General features: G+C 36.3%; 1 protein-coding gene across 2 annotated transcripts in view; it reads left to right on the forward strand.

The window, feature by feature from the left end:
* The window catches only part of RASA2 (RAS p21 protein activator 2), a 118,315-nt gene extending 94,494 nt beyond the window's left edge, over positions 1-23,821 (forward strand). The window contains exons 18-24 of one of the 2 annotated variants that reach the window (XM_057545522.1): positions 600-673; positions 1,265-1,371; positions 16,958-17,040; positions 17,697-17,905; positions 18,569-18,672; positions 19,035-19,224; positions 20,705-23,821. In XM_057545522.1, coding sequence (XP_057401505.1) covers positions 600-673; positions 1,265-1,371; positions 16,958-17,040; positions 17,697-17,905; positions 18,569-18,672; positions 19,035-19,224; positions 20,705-20,735 — 798 coding nt within the window. In that variant the 3' untranslated portion in view covers positions 20,736-23,821. Of the gene's footprint in view, positions 1-599; positions 674-1,264; positions 1,375-16,957; positions 17,041-17,696; positions 17,906-18,568; positions 18,673-19,034; positions 19,225-20,704 lie in introns of both variants that reach the window. The other variant, XM_057545521.1, reaches the window with a different exon arrangement.
* Positions 23,822-25,043: the final 1,222 nt, after the last annotated feature.

Below are 25,043 nucleotides of genomic sequence, written 5' to 3' on the forward strand. Positions count from 1 at the left end.
ACAAAAACGGGTTGAATTTGGCCTGCTGAGCTATAGTTTGACAATTCCTGACCCACAGTATAGGTTCACAATCCTGTATCTGAAACCTTTGGGAACGGAAGTATTTCAGAATTCAGTTTTTCAAAGTTTTGAAAGATAATAGGTATATGCTATATATTATATAATACCCCAAGTGTGTCACACAGTAATGTTTATGTAGCACATTAGTGAATATTCACACTAAGTAGGATAAATACAGGCTATAAGTAGCCTTTCACCAGTTCAGGTTAAGTTACTGTAAATGAGTTTACTGTAAATCAAAAGCAAACCAAAAAACTCTTTGTACTCAGAGCTTTTTAGATTTCAGAGTTGCAGTTAAGGAATTGTGGGTTGAATTATTTCTACAGGGACATATATTCTGGGTTTTAAGTAACTTAACAATAAACTTTTAGAATACCTGTCATATGTAAATTAGGGACTTCCTCTACAATTAAATACGTATTTTGCTTTATTCCTTAATAATGAAGAACTTAACGATATTATCTATCAGCGACATTGATAAACTGAATTTATGATGTACCTTATCACAAAGTGTAATATTTGCCCCTTTCCCCGTTTAGTTCTTGGATGAAATTTCATCTACTGAAACTAAAGTGTCCAGTGGTACCAGTGAGCCTGTGCACCTGAAAGAAGGGTAATTTAATGAAATTAGATTTTAAAGTCATATTTCAGTATAGACATTAAGTAAGTACAAAGAGCATGGGTCCAGGAGTGAGGAAATCTGGGCTTTATTCTGTGCTAAAACTGCCTAAGTAACATCAATCAGGTAAGTCACCCTCACTATCCTATAAACTTCATGCCAGATGGGCATGACTTCTTGTCCATACACTGCTATAGTTGTTTTGCAAATATAATGAGATTATGGGTGGTAGAGTAGTACTTTGAAAAAAGTAACAGCATTATTCAGTCTTAAAGTAGCGTTGAAAAAAGTAACAGCATTATTCAGTCTTAAAGTAGCGTTGTTTTCATTGGAAGTTAAAGGGTAAAATTACTCACTTGGCCTTTTTAGTTCTGGATAGTACAGTTGTAAATATCAAATTATTTAAGGACTTTATTCCCTTACTATGGCCAAAATAAATGCAGGAGTTATAGATGGCAAAGACATTTTCATAAACTTAATATAGTCTTCGACAGCTCTTCATGTCATTTAAAATTAAAGGATAATTCTTTGTTTTGGATTATTTTAATATTTGTAGCTAAATGTTTACATCTGTTGTTTTGGCAGTGAGATGTATAAAAGAGCTCAGGGAAGAACTCGGATTGGAAAAAAGAATTTCAAGAAACGGTGGTTCTGCTTAACAAGCAGGGAGCTCACCTACCACAGGCAGCCAGGTAGTTGTGTTTATGCTCTGTTGTGGGGCTTTGCCTGATCCCCACGGAAGATTTCTTTCTCTGCTGCTTAATGTGACTAGTTTTTACTAATGTTACTGTATATGTAATGTTACATACTAATATGTAATGTTACTACTGTAGTACTAATGTTACTGTAGTTCATGGTTTCTCACAGTGATGTGCGCACACTAAAAATGTAATAAATACTTGACAAGTAACACCATGTAAATTACACTTTTCTCTCACTTTGAATGTCTTGTGTTACTAAAAATGGTGTTCCTACAGTATGCCCTGTTTTCTAAAAATCCCTGGTAAATCCCTGTTTTTGTAATCAATCTATAAGGAACAACAGATATTTTAAAACTCAGAATTTTAACTTCCAGAGTCAAATTGGTAAGAATCAGTTTCTAGTAAATGAGAGTGTTTCAATGGTTTGCCAAAAGTTCCCACAGTCATACCATAGGCTGTGATTCCTATTCAGTTAAAAGATTCATTCTAGACTATTGCCAAGCTAACTCCAAGATGAAAATTCTGGTAATTTGCCCCCTGAAAAGGCACAAATTGGCTATCTGTTTGGGTAAAGAGAGCCATCTTCCTTCAGTGTGATTTGAGGGCTTCAGAGAGGCAAAGTTTGTCCCTCAGTGGACTGACATAGTGCTTAAAATCTCTACCTTTTAAGTTTATTCCTTTGGGGGTAAAGCATTATCCATAGAAGGCCACTAGTTTCTGATACCTTAGCAAGAATTTAGTATCTAGATCATAGATCACATGCAGTAAAATTCCTTCTGTTCAAAGTGGTCAGGATCCAAAGTTGTTCACTTAACCAGAAAGGTCAGTTAAAGCAAGAATCACTGAAAAACAAACAAAAAGATACATTCATACCTTAAATATTTATATGTTTGTTTAGCAGTCTTATGATAGCCAAGATCTTTTCTTTGAATATGGATCTATACATTAGATTTCCCCTCTGTCTTTCTTGTGCAAACATAACCCTAATGCATCAGTTTTCAGGTTGATTTCTCTAAAGTGAAGCTAGAACTTAAATACTTGAAAAGTAGTCCAATTATAGGATCCTTTTAGAGTGTCATGATAGTCACCCTAAGTTTTTGCAGCTGTCTCACACCCATATAAATCAACTTTATTTGTGTGGGTGTTGGTCTCCTTTTTTGAAAAGCTTTTCAGAGTGTTTGCCTGATTTTCAAATAAATACATGCCTCTTGGTAGGCGGCACTTATTTTGTCACTTTACATAATGTTTAAGTAAATTATAATTACACCATGGAAAAATGGCATAAATATGTCTGGGAACAAACTCAATGGACTTGGTAATCAAAACAGCCTAACCAATGGAAACAGAAGGGTACAAGCTTAATAGTTAGTACCCTAGCAGCCACAAGCATTCAGCATCCCATGAGCGTCATTCAGTAAGTTCTACAGAGGAAATGGAGAGTCTTGGTTAATCTGACAAATCTGTTTGTTAGGTAAAGATCTGTTAAGAGAACTTCTGGTATAGATTCTGAAATGATAAAACAAACACCAGACATAAGATACTTTCAAGAGAATGTAGACTCAATTAAGCAGAGTGCTTCAGTGGAGACTCTCGAAGAGTGAAGTGAAAAGAAATTTTTTTGTTTCATAATTCCTTAGGATCCTTAGCCAGAATGACTACATATGTCCAAATATGTTAGTAAGACATAAGAGGCCAAATGCACTATATTTTCAGGCACGCAGATAATTTGTTGTGGAATATAAATATTCCAATGACTAAGGATCAATCAGCTACATACTTGCCCTTCCAGACAGCATTCTTTAAGCTAAGCATATTTTTAATGTTTTAGAAGTTACAGTTTATGTTGAATACTATATAAATGCTCTCACATATATAGCACCATTTTTTAAATAGCTGGCATAATATGCTAATTATGTTTATATCAGCAGTACACTGAAATAAAATTTAAGGTAAGTTAGTCATTCTCTGTGAATAAGTTGGCTATTTTCTCCTCATTTAAAGTGTTTTCTAATCTAAACCAACATTCTAAAGTCTTCTTTGGCTTAAGACTTTAGGAATCAGATGATAGCTTTGGACCCTTTTCCTCTAGAAAAATACATGAACAAATATAGACACAAAATCTTGCATATAATTTCAGGGAGTTCATAGTCCCAGAGTCCATGCACAGTTCTCAAGAACTTCTGTTCTATCCAGTGATCTTATGATGATAAAATTCTCTAGAATGATTAGACTGCTCTGAAGTATAAAATAGACACGTTAGAAGTTACATTATTTTCAGGCCTTAAGAAATTTAACATGTTGGAATGGCATTGGAGGAATGAGTTCTATTATATGAAGTTTCAAGATTATTTACCAAAGCGTACAGTTTTAAGCATCCATGCTTTTTGTTTTAACTATTTTGTTGGATTTTTCCAAAATGTATTACATGCTTCCCTGCCTTCTAAAAAAGAGTTCATTGAACGTAAGTTAACATTTTCTAGATGGCTTGGGGCTGTCATTGATAATATTAATTATTATATAGTACTCTGATTTAGTGATGTTTTCTGGGCTGCTTATGGGTGTGTGCAGCTGTTTACTTCCCAGCTACATGCCTTGGACTGCTGTGCTTTTTTGTGTTCCTGTGTTTGCTTTATACAGTTTTTCATTATCCCCTCTGTGTTCAGGCTGTCATCTTAAATTTCTTGTGCGGTCAGTGAACAATAATGTAACATCTCACTCCCACCTCTTATCCCCTACTTCCATTTTTTACTGCTAATATACTATGAGTGAGGATGTAGGTACTGTGTTTGTTAAAATTATGCATAAGATTAAAAGGCCTTGATTGACGATTTCAGGACTTTCCTCTGTGAATAAAATACATAGGCTTTGGATTCTCTCTTTGGTTGTTCAGCAAATGTTTTGCTTACTTCCTGTTTCCTTGCAGTTTTTTGCATAGCTAAGACTGCTAAGTAATTAGTCTCTTATTACACTTTATGACTTTGGTGTCTGAAAGAGCGCCTCCCAAATATTCTGTAACATAGCTTTAAATCATTGAGTCTTTCACTCTTTCCTCCTACTGAACACTAGTATTCTGAATCAAGTATTTCTACCACTTAGAATCAAATAATAGTTTTCCCGTTTACTGGAAAAGTAATTTATAGAATTTTCTCAATTTTAAGGGTTTTTCTCAAATAAGTTATTAAATTTTGATGCCCACTTAGTAATAGTAAGCAATTACTCTTCAATATCACTAAATTAACATGTGGCAAATGAATATCATAGGGCATTCAGTCAGCTATCAGTCACGATTACCTTGACAGTTTCTTATGGATCTGAGTGTGATTATGATTTTATATTGGTCCACTATAACGTGGTCATCTTCTACAAGTAAAAGTTCTCCTAGTTGTATGCTGGAATCAAATGAGTTATTGATGTTCCAGCCTTTTCCTGTCTCATCCAGCCTCATCTTTTGCATTCTCCATGTGTCACTTTGCCAGACTGACTCCTGAAGCTCCTTTCAGGTGTGCTCTTTTACATTCATGCTTTTGCAGTTGCTCCATCTAGAAATCCCTTTCTTTCCTTCTTTACCTGTGTAATCTGTTGTCCTTTAACCCTCAGAACAAGTGTCAGCTCTTTCTGGAAGTCGTTTTCATAAAGCTTCTGGCCACCTCAGTTGAGTATTCTCTTACTATGTTTCTTTAGCACATTAGTGATAACTTATGTCACACTGTGTGGTCATTACTTTTATCTATCTCTTGCCCTAGTTTTTTAAAATCCTCAGTGGTAAGGACCATGTTTTTATTTCCTTCATTAAGGCATTTATTAATTTTTAATAAGTGGTTTTCTTCAGAGGACACCATGTTTTCCAGATATGCTGTTATCTGAATACATTAAGAACCACTGCTCTGGGTTTCTAAAATTTCTGCCAAGCTTACTACTAATAGGTTATTCTTTTAAATAATAGGTTATTAACAAATTCATCTCTGAAATTCCATTTGTGTTCTCCAAACTTGATTAAATATTGTCTACTTTTGGATGACCTGTTATACACAGGTACATACATCCAGCCTACACAACTTCCATATGATATCAGTGTTTTAGCTCATATAACCTATGGACAATATAAAAGAAGTTTCCATGATGTTTTAAACATGCATCTCAATACATTTAGGTTGACTTGGTTTTTACCTGCTCATATTTTCATACACAGGGCTCTGCAGTATTTTTTTTCTTTAATAACTAAAGAACACCATTGATTTGTCTGTGCATTATATTCAACAGATATTTTATTGGGTGCCTGCTGAGTGCCAGATTTTGTTCCAAGCTCTGGAGAAGACAGTAGTGAACAAAACATACCAAAATCCTTACCCCCATGGATCTTATAGTTTAGTAGTGATTGACAGTAAACAAACAAACAAAAGAATTTTATACTATATGGGATGATTATAAATGAGATGGACAAAAATAAAGCAGGGAAGGGGAATAAGAACTCAGGAGAGTTGCAATATTAAAAAGTCTAGTCAGGGAAGGCTTCACTGAGAAAGTGACATTTGAGCACAGACCTAAGGAGGGTGAGGGAGTGAGCTATGTGGATAAATTTGAGGTAGTAGTGACTCAGACATAGCTAACAGCAGCTGGTACAAAGGCCCTGAAACAAGTACACCTGGAGTATTCAGGAGACAAGAGAACACATTTGTGACTATAAAAAAAAATGAATGAGGGGGTAATCACAGGAACTGAGATCAAAAAGACCATGGAGGAGCTAGATATTATAGGGCTTGTGGATCATTGGAAGAGTTTGAATAAGATGGCAGGGCACTGGAGAGTGTTAAGCAAAGGAATGATATCATTTGAATTATGTTTTGATAGGATTGATTGATCTCCCTTGCCATGTGGAGTGCTGTGTGGAGATTAGACTGAAGCAGGCAAGGAGACCAAGTAAGAAGCTACTGCACTGATTCAGGGGAGACAAGATAATGGCTTGGACCTGTTAGTAACAATGGAGGTTGTAAAAATAGATCACATCTTGGATCTATTTTAAAGATAGTATTCACAAGATTTGCTGTAGGGTTGGATATCAAGAGTAAGAGAAAGTCAAGGATAATGCCAGGGATTTGGGCTTACACAAGTAGACTTATGAAGTTGCCTTTTTAAAAATAGACATGGGAGTTCTGGTAGTAGTAAAGAAGCTTGTACTAGACTAACTCTCTCATAGATAACAACTAAAAACTTTGGCCAGAATATATAAAACAACTCTCTGAAGAATTTGACCCTTGAAAGATGAGAACCATGCTGGGTGAGATTTATGTTTATTTGGCTTTTCCCCCTGAGAGAACTCCCAATCTGTGTGGTATGAGGTGGCTAGAATTCAAACAGAAAGTCATAGTTTGCTTTTTTTTTTTTTTTTGGCTGCACCGCATGGCATGCGGGATCCTAGTTCCCCAACCAGGGATCGAACCCATGCGCCCTGCAGTGGAAGCGTGGAATCCTAACCACTGGACCACCAGGGAATTCCCAGAAAGTCATAGTTTTATTGCCTTGAAATGGAAAAGGACAGAGTTCAAGGCTGCCAGAGAAGGCAGAAATTGAGGAGATTAAAAGGAGGAGCCTTCCAATCTGCTTTGAACTCCCCTGAAATCCTCAGCTGACTCGAACTGCTCATGCTAGGGGGAACTTCAGAGAGGCTAGTGAAAAGCAATAACTGAAAGATTTAAAAAGATGAGCAGAGATCTCAGCTTCTTTCCTCCTCAGAGACAGAGTTTGGAATTTCAGAAGGCGGTGGTTCAGAAGTAAAGACTATGCCCTAGGATTAAGAATAAACAAAGTATCGTATAAACAAAGTTTAAAACCAAGCCTCAGAGTGATCAGCTAATGATGTAACTTTTTGAGGGAAGATAACTGAATCCACAGTCTCTACAATGTATTATTCTTAGTGTCCAGTTTACAGTGAAATATTAACAAGTTTGAGAAGAAACAGGAAAATATGACACTAGTCAAGAGAAAAAGCACTTAACAGATGCAGACCCCTATATGATCTACATGTTGGAATTAGCAGATATGAACTTTAAAGCTGTTATAAATATTTCAGGGGTTTAATGGAAAAGATAGTCATCATGATTAAAGAGATGGGGAATTCCAGCAAAAGAAAAAAATAGAAACTATAAAAAGGAATCAAATGGAAATCCGGAATTGAAAAGTACAACATCGTAAATGAAAAGTTTATTGGATGGCCTTAACAACAGGTTGGAGATGTCAGAAGAAAGATTCAGTGAACTTGAAGACAGATCAATGAGAATTATCCACTCAAAGAACACAGAGAAAAAATATTGGGAAAAATGAACAGAACCTTAGTGAGTTGAGGGACAGTATCAGGCAGTCTAACATACGCATGATTGGTATCCTAGAAGAATAGAGAAAGAGAGAGGCAGAAAAAAATACTAGAAGAAATAATGGCCTAAAATTTCCCAGATTTGGCGAAAAACATAATATTACAGATCTAAGAAGATGAGTGAACACCAAGCATAGTAAATACAAAGAAAACTACACTTAGACGTATAATAATCAAACCAGGGCTTCCCCTGTGGTGCAGTGGTTGAGAATCCGCCTGCCAATGCAGGGGACGTGGGTTCGAGCCCTGGTCTGGGAAGATCCCACATGCCGTGGAGCAACTGGGCCTGTGAGCCACAACTACTGAACCTGCGCGTCTGGAGCCTATGCTCCGCAACAAGAGAGGCCGTGATAGAGGCCCGCGCACCGCGATGAAGAGTGGCCCCCGCTCGCCGCAACTAGAGAAAGCCCTCGCACAGAAACGAAGACCCAACACAGCCAAAAATAAATAAATAAACAAATAAATTTTAAAAAAAATCAAACCAAAGATAAAGAGAGAAATCTCAAAAGCAGAGGAACAAAAGACAGATTACATACAGGAGAACAATACAAGTGACAGCTAACTTCTTATAAAAAGCAACCAAAGCCAAAAGACAGTGGAATGGTGTCTTTCAAGTGCTGAAGGAAAAGAGCTCTCTACTTAGAATTCTAGTGAAAATTTCCTTCAAAAATGAAAATAATCCTTTAGATAAATTGTTAAGTAGACTTGCACTATATGAAATGCTAAAGGAAATTCTTCAGGCTGAAGTGACATAACACCATATGGAAACTTAGATCTACAGGAAGGAATGAAGAGCACTGAAAATGGTGAATATGTACATAAATGTAATAATGTCTGTCTTAATTTTTTTAAAAACAGCTGTTTAATGCAGAATTTATAACATTGAATTATAGAGTTTATAACAAATTTAGATGTAGAATATATGACAGTAGTAGCACAAAGGAAGGGGATGGAGTAAATTATTGCAAGGATCATCTATTTTATGTGACGTGACACAAGAATAATTTTAAGTAGATTGTAATGAGTTAAGGCTGTATATATTAATCTCTAGAAGAAAACTTTAAAGAAAAAAAGTATAACCCATCTCCTCTCCCCTGCACAAAAAATAAATTTGGCAGGAGGGGAAGAACAGAGGAACAAAAATCGGATGGGCCAAATAGAAAACAAATAGCAAAATGATAGCTTAAGCCCAACTATAACAAGTAATTAGAATAAATGTAACATCATATCTAAGATCTGGAGCAAAGCAAGGATTATGCACTTTAATCAGTTCTCTTCAGCATTGTATTGGAGGTTGTAAACAATGCAATAAGACCCCTTCCCCCCAAAGAAGAAAAGGACATATGGAGTTACGTAAAAAATCCTAAGGAATCTTCACAACAACTGTTTGAACTGATAAGTGAATTTAGCAAGATCTTGGGATACATGATTTGTATATACAGATCAGTTGTATTTGTATAAACTGGCATCAAAATGTTAGAAGATGAAATTTAAAAAATAATACCATTTACAGTAGCAGCCCCCCCTTCAAAAACACCCACCTAAAATACTTAGGATCATTTTTTAAAAAATAAGTATAAGACTTTAAAGAAAATTATAAAACATTGCTGAGATAAAATAAAGGAGATGTAAATAAAAGGAGACATACATCATGTTCGTGGATTTTAAGGTTCAATATTTTTTAAGAAGTCACTTCTCAAATTCATCTTGATTTTAACACAATCCCACTCCAAATCCCAAGTTTTTTGGGGTAAAAATTGACAATTTGATTCTAAAATTGATGTCAATGGGAAAACAAAGGACTTAACGTGGTTGAGTCGATGTTGAAAAAGTAGAACAAAGTTGGAGGACTAAGACTTACTAAGACTAGTAATTACTAAGTAATTCAAGTCTGAAATTTTGGCATACGAGCTAGAGAGATCAGTGAACAGAGAAGAGTCCAGAAAGACACACACACATATATATGGTCAATTCAGTTTTGACAAAAGTGTCAAGACAGTTAAGTTGGGAAAGGAAAGTCTTTTCAACAGATGGTGCTGGAACAACTGGATAAACGAAGAGAAAATGAACTTCACCTTACCTCATACTACACACAAAATTTAATTCAAGAGGATCATAGGCCTCAGTGAAAACATAAGAGAATATCTTTGCACCTGTAGAGTATACAGGGATTTCTTAGGATATCAAATGCACTAAACATCTTTTTAAGATAAATTGAACTTCATTAAAGTAAGACTTTCCCATTCTTTATATCATCACTGCTTTTTCCTTCCTTTTTGTTATGATAATGGGCATAAAATGTGTTGCTTGGCAGTTGAAATTTTTCAAGAGGTTGTTGGGATTTGAGTTTCTTTAAACCATAAGCTAATGTTTTTCACCTAATTTGGGAAATTTTTTACTTCTTCAGATATTTTTTTTCTGTCCATTTTCTGTCCTTCTTAGGACTCCAAGTATACTTACTCAGGCATGCTTGATATTGTCTCACAGGTCTCTCTGAGACTCAGTTTATTTGTCTTCATTCCTTTTTATCTTTGTTCTTTAGATTGGATAGTTTCTATTTACGTTCATTGATTCGTTTACCATCTCAAATCTTCTCTTCAGCTCATGTAGTGAATTTGTCATTCCATTTATTGTGCTTTTCAGCTCTAAAATTTCTGTTTGATTCTTTTTATAGTTTCACTTTTCCTGTTTAGAGTCCATATTTGTTCAGTCATTATTAGCATATTTTCCTTGAATTATTTGAACATATTTATAATAGTGGATTTGCTCACTAATAGAATAAATTCAGCGTCTAAGTCCACTTAGAGTCAGTTTCATTTGGCTTCTTTCTTTCCCAAGTATGGGTCACGCTTTTCCTGTTTCTTTCCACATCTTATTTTTTAGTTGAAAACTGGGCTTTGTAGGTAATACATTATAGTGTGTCTGGATTCTGTTTGTTCTTCTGAAGAACTCAGACTGCAACGTCTGTTCTGTGTGTGTGTGTGTGTGTCTGTCTCTCTTTATCTTTCTCTCTGTCAGTGTATAGCTGCTGTTGCCTTTGCTCAGATTTTTTTTTCCCTAATCCTAACTACCTCCCTAGGGCTCTCACCTGAGCTTGCTCAGTTTAGTGGTCAGCCAGTGATTTGAGCATAGTGCTCAAATACCTGAAGCCAGTAAATCTTCCACCCTTTATCACCTGAGCTGTTTGTGAATCGGAACTCATTCAAAGGCACAGCAAATTCACATGTCTCCCCAGGCTTTCCACTTTTGCCAGACTCTCTGGGATGGTCCACATACATGCATCTTTAGCAGTCAGCCAAGGATGTGGCAGGTTTATTATCTCAGCCTTTCTATAGCTCTCTTGTTTCCAAAATCTCACCCTTAAACTGAATTTGTAACCTCCAGCCAGTAAAGCTGTGAGTTTTCACTGCTCTGGGGAATTATGGAAACACTCTCAGGGAGGAAGACTGTAAATGCACAGTTCTTATCCTATGCGGTAGCAGTTGTTTGTTGAGTAAACACATCTCAGATTTTTACTTGCCTTTGGTTGTTTTCCAGTGCTCTGAAGTGGTTGTTTGTAATAATTTTCCCAGTTTTATACTTACTTTCTAAGGAATGGAATTACTCAGCTTCCTTACACTACTATCAAAAGATAGATTCACAGTTATTTTATTTCACCTGTGTTCCTTGGGACCGATATATAGCTGGAATTCTGTTTTTCTTGGAGTGGTAATGGTTTTTTAATGGAGATATAATTCACATAACCATAAAATTCACCCATTTAAAGTGTACAATCCATTTTTAGTATTCACAAAGTTGTGCAATCACCACTAGTTGCAGAACATTTTCATCCCCTCCAAAAAAAAACCTATACCCATTAACAGTCACTGCTCGCTCCTTCCTTCTCCCAGCCCCTGGCAAACACACATCTGCTTTCTGTCTCAATGGATTTGCCTGTTCTGGACATTTCATGTAAATGGACTTAAACAGTGTGTATGTAACCTTGTAAGACTGGGTTCTTTGACTTCGCATAATGTTTTCAAAGTTCACCTATGATATGGCGTGAATCAGTACTTTATTCCTTTTATGGCTGAATAATATTTTGTGTTTGGATATATTCCAAATTTTGTTTATCAGTTCATCAGTTGATGTACATTTAGATTGTATCCAGTTTTTTACTATTATGAATAATGCTGCTGTGAACATTCACATATATGTTTTTGTGTGGACATATGTCTTCAGTTCTCTTGGCTATGTACTTAGGAGTGGAATCAGTGAGTCATATGGTAACTAACTTTATGTTTAACTTTTTGAGGAGGTGATGATGATTTGAATCTAAACTGGACTTTAGTTATTTAATAAGGAAATTTAATACACTCACATTTATTGTGATTACTGTAATTGCTACTTTGTTTTATATTTTTTGTTTATTAGGCTTTTCTGTTTATTGAGGGTTTTTCTCCTGCCTTTTTATTGGAATAATCAGTCCCACTCATGTTCATTCTGTCCTACCTAGTGAGAGAATTTGGCCATCCTGTTTCTGCTTTTAAATTGTTAACAGACAGGCTTAAACATACATGTTTACCTTGTTGTCTGCAGTTAATCACAGTCTCCGTTCAAGCTGAGAAAGAACATGAGCATACTTTCAATTTATTTTTCCCTAGCGTCTACCTAATGAAGTCATCTGAAATTTTAGTACTAGGTTCTCTTGTCTCTTTTTTGTTTTTAACATGTTTATTGGAGTATAATTGCTTTACAAGGGTGTGTTAGTTTCTGCTGTATAACAAAGTGAATCAGGTATACGTATACATATATCCCCATATCTCCTCCCTCTTGCGTCTCCCTTCCATCCTCCCTATCCCACCCTTCTAGGTGGACACAGAGCACCGAGCTGATCTCCCTGTGCTGTGTGGCTGCTTCCCACTATTTTACATTTGGTAGTGTATATATGTCCATGCCATTCTCTCACTTCGTCCCAGCTTACCCTTCCCCCTCCCCGTGTCCTCAAGTCCATTCTCTATGTCTATGTCTTTATTCCTATCCTGCCCGTAGGTTCTTCAGAACCTTTTTTTTTTTTTTTTTTTTTTTTTTTAGATTCCATATAGATGTGTTAGCATACGGTATTTGTTTTTCTCTTTCTGACTCACTGCACTCTAGGTCCAACCACCTCATTACAAATAACTCAATTTCGTTTCTTTTTCTTCTTTATCCATTCATCTGTCAATGGACACTTAGGTTGCTTCCATGTCCTGGCTATTGTAAATAGAGCTGCAGTGAACATTGTGGTACATGACTTTTTTTGAATTATGGTTTTCTCAGGGTATATTCCCAGTAGTGGGATTGCTGGGTCGTATGGTAGTTCTATTTTTAGTTTTTTAAGGAACCTCCATACTGTTCTCCATAGTGCCTGTATCAATTTACATTCCCACCAACAATGCAAGAGGGTTCCGTTTGGGCTTCCCTGGTGGCGCAGTGGTTGAGAATCTGCCTGCTAATGCAGGGGACACGGGTTCGAGCCCTGGTCTGGGAAGATCCCACATGCCACGGAGCAGCTGGGCCCGTGAGCCACAACTACTGAGCCTGCGCGTCTGGAGTCTGTGCCCCGCAACGGGAGGGGCCGCGATAGTGAAAGGCCCGCGCACCGCGATGAAGAGCGGTCCCCGCACCGCGATGAAGAGTGGCCCCCACTTGCCGTAACCAGAGAAAGCCCTCGCACGAACCGAAGACCCAACACAGCCAAAAATAAATAAATAAATAAATAAAGTAGCTATTAAAAAAAAAAAAAAAAAAGAGGGTTCCGTTTTCTCCACACCCTCTCCAGCATTTATTGTTTGTAGATTTTTTAATGATGGCCATTCTGACCAGTGTGAGGTGACAACCCTCAGAATGAGAGAAAATATTTGCAAACGAAGCAACTGACAAAGGATTAATCTCCAGAATATACAAGCAGCTCATGCAGCTCAACATCAAAAAACAAACAACCCAATCCAAAAATGAGCAGAAGACCCAAATAGACATTTCTCCAGGGAAGATATACAGATTGCCAACAAACACATGAAAGGATGCTCAACATCACTAATCATTAGAGGTTCTCTTCTTTTACCTTTTTATGTTTTAATGATTTTTCTAACCATGCTTATCAATTTTTCTGATTTCTTTGCCCAGCACTATGTTTTATATAACGTACTTGTCTTATTCCTGAATTCTTACTTATTTTACAGGAGTATGTCCTCAAGGAATTATTTCAGATAGGCATTAGGGCTGATAAATTTTCTGAGTCCTTGCATATAAAAAAAAAATGTCTATTTTACCCTTACACTTGGATAATTTAGATCGGATTTAAAATCATTTACCACAGAACTTTTAAGATACTTCTCCATGGTTTGCTAGTTTCCTTTGTTGCTGAGAATTTTGATGTCATTCTGATTCTTAGTCTTGATTCTTCTCCCTAGAAACTCTTAGGACTTTTCTTTAATCTTCAGGCTCTAATATTTTACTGCCCAGTGTCTAAGTATTACCTTTCTTCCATCCTGCTCAGCACTTGATGGATCCTTTCAATCTGAAGATTTATACCTTTATCTCTGGGACATTTTCATTGGTAATTTTACTCTGAACACTTTCTGTTCTGTTTCTGGAATGCTTATTAGACAGCTATCAAAACTTCTAAATTCATCCATCATGGCTCTTAACATTTTTACTTTGTTTCTTTGTCCTTTTGTACTGTATATTTAGAGAGTCCTCAGTAAAATCTTCCATTTTACTAATTCACCTTGCAATTCATTCCAGTTAACATTATCAACTGAAATTAATAACATCATATGTGCCTGGAGCAGTGCACTTTCTCTACATATGCTGTATTGTCCAGAAATGAACAAATACAGCAGTTCTAGGATATGGGCATGCTTTTGTGTATTCAACAAATCTAAAGATAGAAACTTCCTGCAAATTTTTTAAATTCTCTGGAATCTCTGTGGTGCCCCATGTAGATTGGTACCGAAAGACATGTCTCCTTTGCCCCCTCATTTATTATACCCCTGATTTCCTCAGATGTTATTCTCTTTGTTGTATATGTGTCTCCTCCAGAGTGCTGATTTTCCTCATCTGTTTGGTGATTTTTTTGGCGATTTGCTCATCTTTGTGTTACAGATCATTTACCTGCTTGAGTGTTCAGTAGCTTACAGCCAGTGATTTCGAGGGAGGGACAGGACAAGCTGCTGAGGGGCAAGGGTGCTAGTGCTTGTCTTCTGGCATGGATGCTTTCAACAACCTGTGGCAGCCCTGCTTTACAGCCCAGTACGCATCCTTACTGCTTTAGCCTGGGGCTGTGCCTCTGTTAACTGCTGCTTAGCACAAGGTGGCAGGGCGAGGGGGGCGGTGAGGACCTAATTGACCCAGCTGTTCCAGATGCAGCGTACCAATCAGTCGTCCTGATACGTGTCTGAGTGTGTTCCCCCTCGCCCCGCCAACTGTCTCTGTCCATGGACTCTGGCTTGAAGCTTTTATAAACCAGTCCTCCTTTTACAGATGTCTTTTCCTACGTGTGGTTTGGGCTGTGGCTTCTTCCAGTTTACTCCCTTCCCACCTCCTCATAAATTTGATCTTGTAGCTAGCTCCCAGGAGACTGCTGATAGTCTTATAGTCTTTTCTTATTTTCCCATGTATATATAATTTGTATTTGTTGAATTTAAATGTCGTTTCCACAGAAAAGTTTTCCCTACCTGCCCCATTTAAAGTAACTTCCCAACTACTTTCTATCATATCGCCTTGGGTTGTTGTCATTATAGCATTCATCTCTACCTAATATTTGTCTTTCGTCAGTCTTTCCAGACCTAAATGCTAACTTCATTAGGGGCCTTATGCGTTCTGTTTACTCCTGTATCCCAAGTGGTTACAGGACAGTGTCTGGTATATAGTAAACATTCAGTGTATGATAGTTGAATTAAGTGACTTTATCTTTTAAAAAAATTGTATATCACATCTTCTTGAATTACACAAATTTTAGATTTTACATCAGGAACCAGGCTTAGTTAAATATTCTGTTAACCTCTCTGTTCAAGAAAGAAAACCTTTATTAATCAAATTAGTGTCTTTGACCAAAAAGCTATACATTAATCCATGGATAATATAAAATATAAAGGTATTAGCCTCCAGCACTTCAACCCACATGTCATTAAAGCAAAGTTTGGTGGAAGAGGAAGCAAGGCTTTGATTTTCTAAGAACAACATTACAAAATGACCAGAAAAAGTCATAAATATATTTGCTTATAGTTTCTTATAGTTTCTATGACTATATGAATGTAGTTTAGTCTCAAGTAAATTGTAAGTTGAAATGTTTTGTATCCTCATGCCACCTTATTGTGAAGCTCTTTTAGAAAACTCAAATTTCCAAATTCTTTTTTTTTTAATATTTATTTATTTATTATTTTTGGCTGTGTTGGGTCTTAGTTGCGGCACACAGGATCTCCAGTTGTGGCATGCAGGCTCAGTAGTTGTGGCACTTGGGCTTAGTTGCCCCGTGGCATGTGGGATCTTAGTTCCCCGACCAGGGATCGAACCCACATCCCCTGCATTGGAAGGTGGATTCTTAACCACGGGACCACCAGGGAAGTCTCCAAATTCTTAAATTAGGTTAATGATTCACTCTACCAAATAAAATTTTACTTTTATTTCCTGTATCTCTTACAGTAAATTTGGTAGCTCTAGTCAGCTGACCAGCCATTATGTGATAGTAATGAACAATTTTTCAATTTCAAATCATTGTTCTGAGGGTTAATTCCTTAATTAAATATTTGATTGGAAAAGCAGAAAAATCCACTTAGATACAGTCAGATTCATTGTTTATTTAATAACTACATGAAAGAAAATTCCATGTCTCCGCAAGGTTTGAGTAGACCTTTATTGCTAAGTATATTTTCAGTCCCCACATAATTAGTTACAAATATAATAACATTTTTATTTTCTACATGGAGATCAGATTTATTCCATTTTTCCTTGAAAATGTTTTAATTTTATTTTTAAAAAAGTAAAGAGGGAGTCACATTATAGAAAACAATCAAAATTCATTTGTTCCATAAAACAAAGGATACTTATATATGCACCATTTGGAAATCTGTAAGTTTCTTATACACCTACCATCAAGAGAATGATCTTAAACCTTATAGAGTTAACATCTCACCTCTATAATTCTGATGGAAATTATTTTAATTTTATCCTACTTCTTTTATAATTTAGGCAAAGATGCAATTTACACGATTCCAGTGAAAAACATTCTTGCTGTGGAAAAACTGGAAGAGAGCTCTTTCAATAAGAAAAATGTAAGTTACATAATTTAAAGCTTTTTAAACTACATATATTACTTAGCTGGAAATTTAAAAAGAGGTTTATTTTAGTATTTGTTACTAATCATTAATATCTTATAATTGGTGGCTAGAAATCTGTCTTAAAATTGTCCATTATTGTTGATGCTTTATATAGTCTGCCTCCCCTGTTAAGTTAAAGGTACTTTTCTCAGTATTTGCGTATTCTCAAACTTCTCAGCTTGACATTCAAGTCTTTAAGAATATAGTCCCAACCAGTCTGTGCAACCTTATCTTCTGCTACCCTTCAGTACATACCAATACGCTCAAGTCAACCAAGATGATTTCCTTGTTTCTGTTTTCCCACTGCTTTATCTGTACTCATACTTTTCTCCTCCATGTGAAATTCTGTCCCTTTATTCCTGATTATATGCTAGTTCCTTCCTTTGGATTTGTGTGACTTCTAAAAATTATACTCTGTTGTACCATTTAGTACCATGTGACTCAGACAGTCCCAGGGACTAACTTGCTTGAAACATAATAGTTTATAAGATACCTAAGCAACAGTTACCTAGCCAAGCGAACTAGGTTTCTCTTATGTACCTTTTTGTGTTTTGTACTGTGTTTGGTTTTTAGACTCTGTCACTAACTTTTTGTCTTAATTGCCTATGAAGATGTTCCAAGTGATACACACAGAGAAACCACTCTATGTCCAGGCAAATAATTGTGTGGAAGCTAATGAATGGATAGATGTACTCTGCAGGGTGAGCCGATGCAATCAGAACAGGCTCAGTTCTTACCATCCCTCTGCATATCTAAACGGAAACTGGCTCTGCTGTCTGGAGACCAGTGAAAACGCTCTCGGCTGCAAGCCATGTACTGCGTAAGTTTCTTTTTGATTAAAGAAGCAATGTTTTAAATGTGTTATATTCATACAATGGAATATTATTCAGCCATAAAATGGATTGAAGTCCTGATACATGCACGGATGAACCTGGAAAAGATGCTGAGTGAAAGAGGCCAGACACAAAGGCCATATACTGTATGATAACATTTACATAAAGTATCCAGAATAGGTAAATTTATAGAGACAGAAAGTAGATGAGTGGTTGTGAGGGACTAGAGGGAGGGAGGAATGAGGAGTACTAATGAATACAGGTTTCTTGTGGGGGCAGTGAAAATGTTCTCAAATAAATCATGGTTGCACAGGTCAAAAAAAAAAAAAAGGGCAATGTTTAAATAGATGGGCAAGCTTGAGCAAGATACCGAGGAAGAAGGGCTTAGCCCTATAGACTTAAAAAGTAATGGGATGAAGCATAGGTAATGAAAGTGATTCCACTTTACAATTCCCTTCCTTTTGATTAGAGTCACATAATGACCAAACCTCTCTTGGCCCCATTTTATTTAATTATCAAATTAGTCTAGATTCCTAAGGTTCCTTCTGCAAAATTCTGTGGTTCTATTTTCAGTCTCAAACCATCAAAAGTCTTTAGCATGTTAACAAAGTGATATTTTTCCAATGTCTTTGATTTCATTTTTACCATAGAGGTGTCCCTGCAGACATCCAAATAGATATTGATGAAGACAGAGAAACAGAAAGAATTTATTCCCTTTTTACCCTCAGTTTACTTAAGCTGCAGAAAATGGAAGGTAACTATACCATTAAAATACTTTTATATAACCATGATCTTTCATTACCAATGCCTGAAGTGTTGCTTTGGCATTTTCTTAAAGTCAAAGATACCTCATAGATTTACCAAAATGTTACTTATATGAAAGTTGACAAACTCCCAAAGGGAGCCTTTTTCATAGATATTCATCAAGTAAAAATACTGTTTTTGAATAAATGTGATTATCATAATTAATAAAATGTATGTATTTTGGTTATCTATGCATTTCCAGGGGAGATCTTCCCAGCTTGAGCCCATTGAAAAGTTCTTATTTATACTATTAATACAAATTACATTTAATGAATTTAGTTGTCTGATCAGAGATTTTACTGCTTCTTGTAGAGGCTTGTGGAACTATAGCAGTCTATCAAGGACCACAGAAAGAGCCTGATGACTATTCTAACTTTGTAATCGAGGATTCTGTAACAACCTTTAAGACAATTCAACAAATAAAAAGCGTCGTAGAGAAGCTAGATGAACCTCATGAAAAGTATAGGAAGAAAAGATCAAGTAGTGCAAAATATGGGAGCAAGTAAGTATTTTTAAGATACTTAAAACATCTGCCAACATAGTTTGAGATTGCCTCTGCTACCCTGTACTCACACCAGAAGTGCAGGCCTCCTGCTTACCTTTGTCTTTCAGAACCGGCTCAGAACCTTTCTCTTGTACAAGAATCTCCCTGGCCACTCATACAGGGATCTTTGTCTTTTTCAGTTCTGGTATCATTTCATTATATTGATGCAGTACTTTGTCATCACTTTTTAATGTTATATTCCAATGTAATCTTTGAATTGAATACTTAGTAGTTTTCTGTTTTTGTTTTGTTTTGCTGATCCTCTTCCTTCTTTATCTCTTACAGTACCTTTATACATACTAAGTACTAGAAAAAAAGAATCAGCTACGTAGTGCTGGAAGTAGTTTATAGTTGATGCTTTGGATCCATCTCAGATGCAGATGGACACTGGTGGAAACAGCAGCAAGAGTTAATATTTATTAAGGAGCTTACTCCTTACCACTGGGCACTGTGCCTAGTACTTTACATTGCATCAGTTAGATAGTGTTTAGCAGCAAGTAACAGAAAATCCCAATTGAAGTGGCTTAAATAATAGGAAATTTTTTAACCTCACAAATTAAGTCCTGATTTCTACAGTTGGTTAGCTCAGCTCAACAATGTCATCAAGGACGATCCAGCCGCTCGGCCATCTTCAGCAAGATGATTTCTGCCTTCCTCAAACTTGTCCCCTCATGGTCACAGCTGGGCTGCAATAGTTCAGAGCCCCACATTTTTAATAATAGCAGCCAGAGGCAGAAAAAGCTATTTCCTCCTCAAGAGGAAGGAAACCTTGTCTAGAGTTACCCCTAGCTTCCCCTGAAACACAGGGCTGCCCAGTACTAGCGCTAGAGTCAGGTTTCGATTTGCACAGAGGTAGATAGGGAGAGATGGTTCTTGGAGCAGCAACTAAGTGTTTGCCACAGTGCACACTCTCTCATTGATCCTCACATCAGCCCAACAGGGTTATATTCCCATTTCACAGCTAGAGAAACCGAGGCTCAGGGAAGTTAAGCGTCTTGCACAAGGTCATACAGCTGATTAATGAGGGGGCTTTGAATCTTGGCCCCGCCATTTTAACTTTTTTTTTTTTTAACCTATGTGGATTAATAATTATGTATGTTTTATAAACAATAAAAATCAGTTTGACAGATATAAATATTTGTGTTCTCCCTAGATAGAAGGCTCAGTACATTAGGAAGATTAGTGTAAGCATCCTAATACTGTCTTTTATACATTAGTATACTTTGTTCTCTTCCAACAGTAGTAATCCAGTTTTCTTGGAGCCCCGGCAGGTTTCCATATGAGGGCCTAGTCAATGCTTGACCATCCTTCTTAAATAGTATTCTCCCCCTGTACCCACACCCCCTTTCCCAGCTGTATTTTCCTCTGTTAAAAAATACCAATCTTTCTTATACTAAGTATTTTATTTGTTCATCTTATTTTCTCTATTTTTCTCTAGGGAAAATCCAATTATTGGGAAAACATTTTAGAGTTTGACCAATTGACTCAGAAGAACTGGAAAATATTATTTTTGTTGGAGTTTTTCAATTCATATATTTTGTTCATAGTATTTAAGAATGAACATTGGCTTCACTGTCAGTCACCTGCATTCACCTTGTATTTAATATTTAATAATTGAAATTAACTGTTTGGGAATCCTGGTATTGATGTGTTCCTAGAGAATTTAAAACCCAAGATTCCCTTCATATCTTACGTGTTGAAAGCCATGTTTCTGCAACTTCTTTTTAATAGAAAGAATCTTCCTAAAGAAGCTTTGTAACAAAAGGAGAACTCCTCCATAGCAAGAAACCATTTCTTCTTGTAACACTCTGTGTTCTGTGGACTTTTCACTACCATTAGTGCCTGCTCTATACTGCCAACATTGTGTTTTACTGGAACATTTCAATCCATGACTATTCAGAGCTTTCCATTTAGTTCATCTAGACCCTCCCTCTTCAAAAAAAAAAAAAAAAATCCCCTTTGGTCCATTGGTCATTACAGATTACATTAGGAACAGCGACAGAAATGTTAGAAACCTGCCAGAGTATCCTTGAAAGCTGGTAGATCTTTTGTCTGTTTAGAGATGATGCAAACAGAACTCAGATAGGAGAAATCAGGGAACATGTACTGTTGTCTGCCTCTTGTTTACATTTGGGATGAGTGACGGCAGATGAAATAAAATGAGACCACTAAATTTTTTTCATTGTTTAAACATCAGGTACTCATTTTCTTGATTTGAGAGTTCAGGTTAATGTGACTTCTAAGGACTTCACTTTTGAAAAAGAAGAGAAAGTAAACAATGGGAAAAGGTGGTGGTAAACTCACTCGACTTCACTCATTACTCCATTATTATAAGGACCACCACCATAGGACGCCCTCCTCCCACCGTGAGGTGAGATCTAACTCGAGGACAGTCACTCGGCGCACTTTACTCATCTGGGCCACCCCAGATTATACTTTAGATACTCCGTGGTATCTAATCTTTATGATCAGTTGAATGATCAGTGTTTAAGTCTAGAAATAGTGCTTTCCTGAAAATGTTTATATTTCACTGCTGTTTTCTTACTGCCTGCTAGCCAAATGGAATTTGGGCAAGCAACTGTTCGAATCCTATTTTTCCCTAATTTACTTTTATCCTAAAAATCATAACTGTAAATAAGCAATCGAAGCAAGTTGCCACCTTGAAGTTAAGAGGGATGCACTTTGCTTCATCAGTATTAAAAACCATGGTACTCTTCTTTTGTCTTTTTAAATTCAAAACATTTTCTAAATGTGGTACTTTGAACCTTGGAGTATTTTACATGTTTCTGTTTAAAACTGTGACTACTTATTAATGTAAATCTAGCTAGTAGTGCTTATTTTGTTTCCCTGAGCATAAGCTATATTTCAAGATACACTTTACCAATTAATTATGTTATTGGTAATTGTTTTTAAATTATAATGTTACTAGGTAATTATTTTTAAAGACCATTGGCACACAATCAAAGTTGTTCCATAAATGATTATAACGGAGCAATGTCTCTAATGTACAGGTCTCTAAAGGACTTGTAAAAATCAGTTGGTTTTATTTAAGAATCAGTCCTAGTCTGCGTTATGGTAGGTCATTCCTGGCCCATTTTAAAGACAAGTTTGAAAAGTCTTTTAAATTTTATGAGCTTGTAGATTCCATAAACTACACTGATTCATCAGTGTGAAAGAATTTTACCATTTAATAAATTTCTCACTTTTGAATTTCATTCAGATTGAAATTTCATTTTAAGAGTCTCTGAATGTCTGCCTGGAAAGGCCATGTGAACATTGCCAGGTGTACCACTCATTACTCTCTAGTGGCTTCTTTAGTTATATTCTTCTAATATTTCTAATGTTAAGCCCTCAGTTATGACGGTTTTTAAAGATCACAGCGTTCTCAAAGGGACCAAGGCTGTGTGAATACGTAACTCAGAATTTGAAGAGTTCAGTTACTAGTTATTTTCTTCACATGACACTTTTTAAACAGCCAGTTTGACTGGAATTAATAACCACCTTGGCACAGCCTAAAAACAGGTAATATGACATGAAATTTTCTTTGAAAGTCTTCTGAAATAAGAGACCACGTCAGTGGGACCCCAAAATAACCAAGGTACTTACTTGCTTCCAAGGGCCTCCTCATTCCTCTGCTGTTACTTATGAGTATTTTGATTTTTACTACCTGATCTGCTTTCTCTGCCTTTTCTAAACTTGAAAAATATACATGGCAGCTCACTTTACCCTAAAATCCTGAAAACCCCACGAAGGAAAGAAAAGGATGATATGGAGAAACTCTTGCCATAAATGCCAATTCTGGTTCTTAGTTTAGCCATTTCTATCATTTGAAATTATGCTGGTATGTTGCTTGTTTTGTTGTTGTTATTGTTTGTTTTGTTCTTTATTTAGCTTTGTTTTTTTAATAGTCATTTACTATGATAATGGGCAATAGCAACATTTTTTTACTCCCAGGAATATAATTTATCAAATTGAACTATTTTCTTTGCCAAAGAAAATAAATATGTTTATCACGGGTAGTGGTTAAGTGTCAAAACAAGGCTTTCCTTATTGTACAAAAAAAGATGACGAAGGAGGTGGCTTTTGTTTTTGTTTCTGAAGCCTAATTTCATTCATTTATCAGAAAGGCTCATTCATGCCAGGTTTTAGAAGACAGATTTTTTTTTTTTTTTTTTTTTAAGTAAAAGCACCTTTAATTTGTTCTAATGGTACATCCTGTAAAGGCAAAATGCTACAAAGCCTTTTAGGTGTCCTTACAGTATGTGAAAAATACAGGGCTCATTCTAGAGTTAAATTGCCAGTCTTGATTGATTGATATTATCTGCTTCCATTTTTATTAACTTGGAAATTAATGTTGCTAGTAAATATTGGTTTTTACAGTGTCCAGTTTGAAAATGTAAGTTATCAAAACAATGTAGTGAATTTGTGTAACCATGTTGTATTGTTGAGAATGTATTTTTATTTAAATTTTATTTTCTTATCAAGAGTATTATAAAAATTAAGAACTTTTGTAGCTGTTGCTTGGAAATAACTCAAATAAACTACAAGAAGCCTGTCCACTCTTTGTGTGACCTTACTTTTTCACTGATGTAAGAATTTCTTCTCATTTAAAATGATTGTACCTCACCTATTTATTAGGAAGGGAATAGCAGAAGTGAGGAGTCCTCAGTAACACAGAACAAACCATCTGGAAAGGGTGCAGTAATCTTCTGCATTTATCTAGGCTGATTTTTGATGGACTGAGGTCCTTATTTATTCATTCAGCAGACTTGTTTTGAAGACCAACGGTGTGCAGGTGCTGTGAAGGATCCCATCATTCCTGAGAGCCGTGCACATCTGGTGTGTGGGAATATATTTCCCTCTTTTCTGAGTAAATAGTTTAGAGCTGACTTGCACCCCCAACGAGAGAAGCCAGAATCTTCCCCATTACTGCCTCAGCAGCCTCTTAGTATCCTCAAATAAACCTCCATAAAACCTAGTCCCTGCAACTCCAGAGGAACTGAAGGTTAACAAAGAGGAAGGAATAGGGTTCTGAATCTCTAAACATCTTGTTTTTATTGAAATACCAGAATCCCGCTCATACTAGCCCATGTATTAGAATAGACCTTAGAAAAATCAGTAAGGACATAGTTGAACTCAACAACATCAGTCAACTGGATATAATGCACATCTATAGACTAGTTCCTTCAAAATAAAAAAAAAAAAAAAGAATAGACCTTAGAATAGAAACATCAAAGGGTTCTGTGTGGGTTCTATTCTATGACATAACAAACTAGTTCTTTGAAGAGAGAGGGGGCAATACTTCTGTTGGGTTTCTCTTTAAGTTTCATGACTCCAAAACAAGAGACACCTAAGGCCAAGCAGAGTCTCTTTATGTTCCATTCGCTGGTGTAAGTTTCTCTACTGCCCCAAGTCTCAATGACCATTGTGGCCCTTCAGAGAATACCTGCCTTGGATAGAATGACGTACTTCAAAAATAAACTGATGATACATGTCCAGAGACCTGGGGTCATCATTCCTCATATGTATCCTCACCTGAGGTTTAGTCTTTTGTGGCCGAAAGTCTCATTCATTGGCTTGTCATTTTGCCATTTGACTTCTCAGTTTGGTGAACCATTTGCCATCATATTTTAAGCTTATACCTAGATTTTATATTAACAGCAGAGAAGGTAACCTGTTTAAAGTCCTATTAAGATTCATTCAGTTTTCTGCCTTGTATGTTAAATCCTTTTTATTTCATACTATCAAAGCCTTTGCTTTCTTTGCATTTATCTACT

Source organism: Balaenoptera acutorostrata, chromosome 4 (assembly GCF_949987535.1).
Source record: "Balaenoptera acutorostrata chromosome 4, mBalAcu1.1, whole genome shotgun sequence".
Lineage (NCBI taxonomy): Eukaryota > Metazoa > Chordata > Mammalia > Artiodactyla > Balaenopteridae > Balaenoptera > Balaenoptera acutorostrata.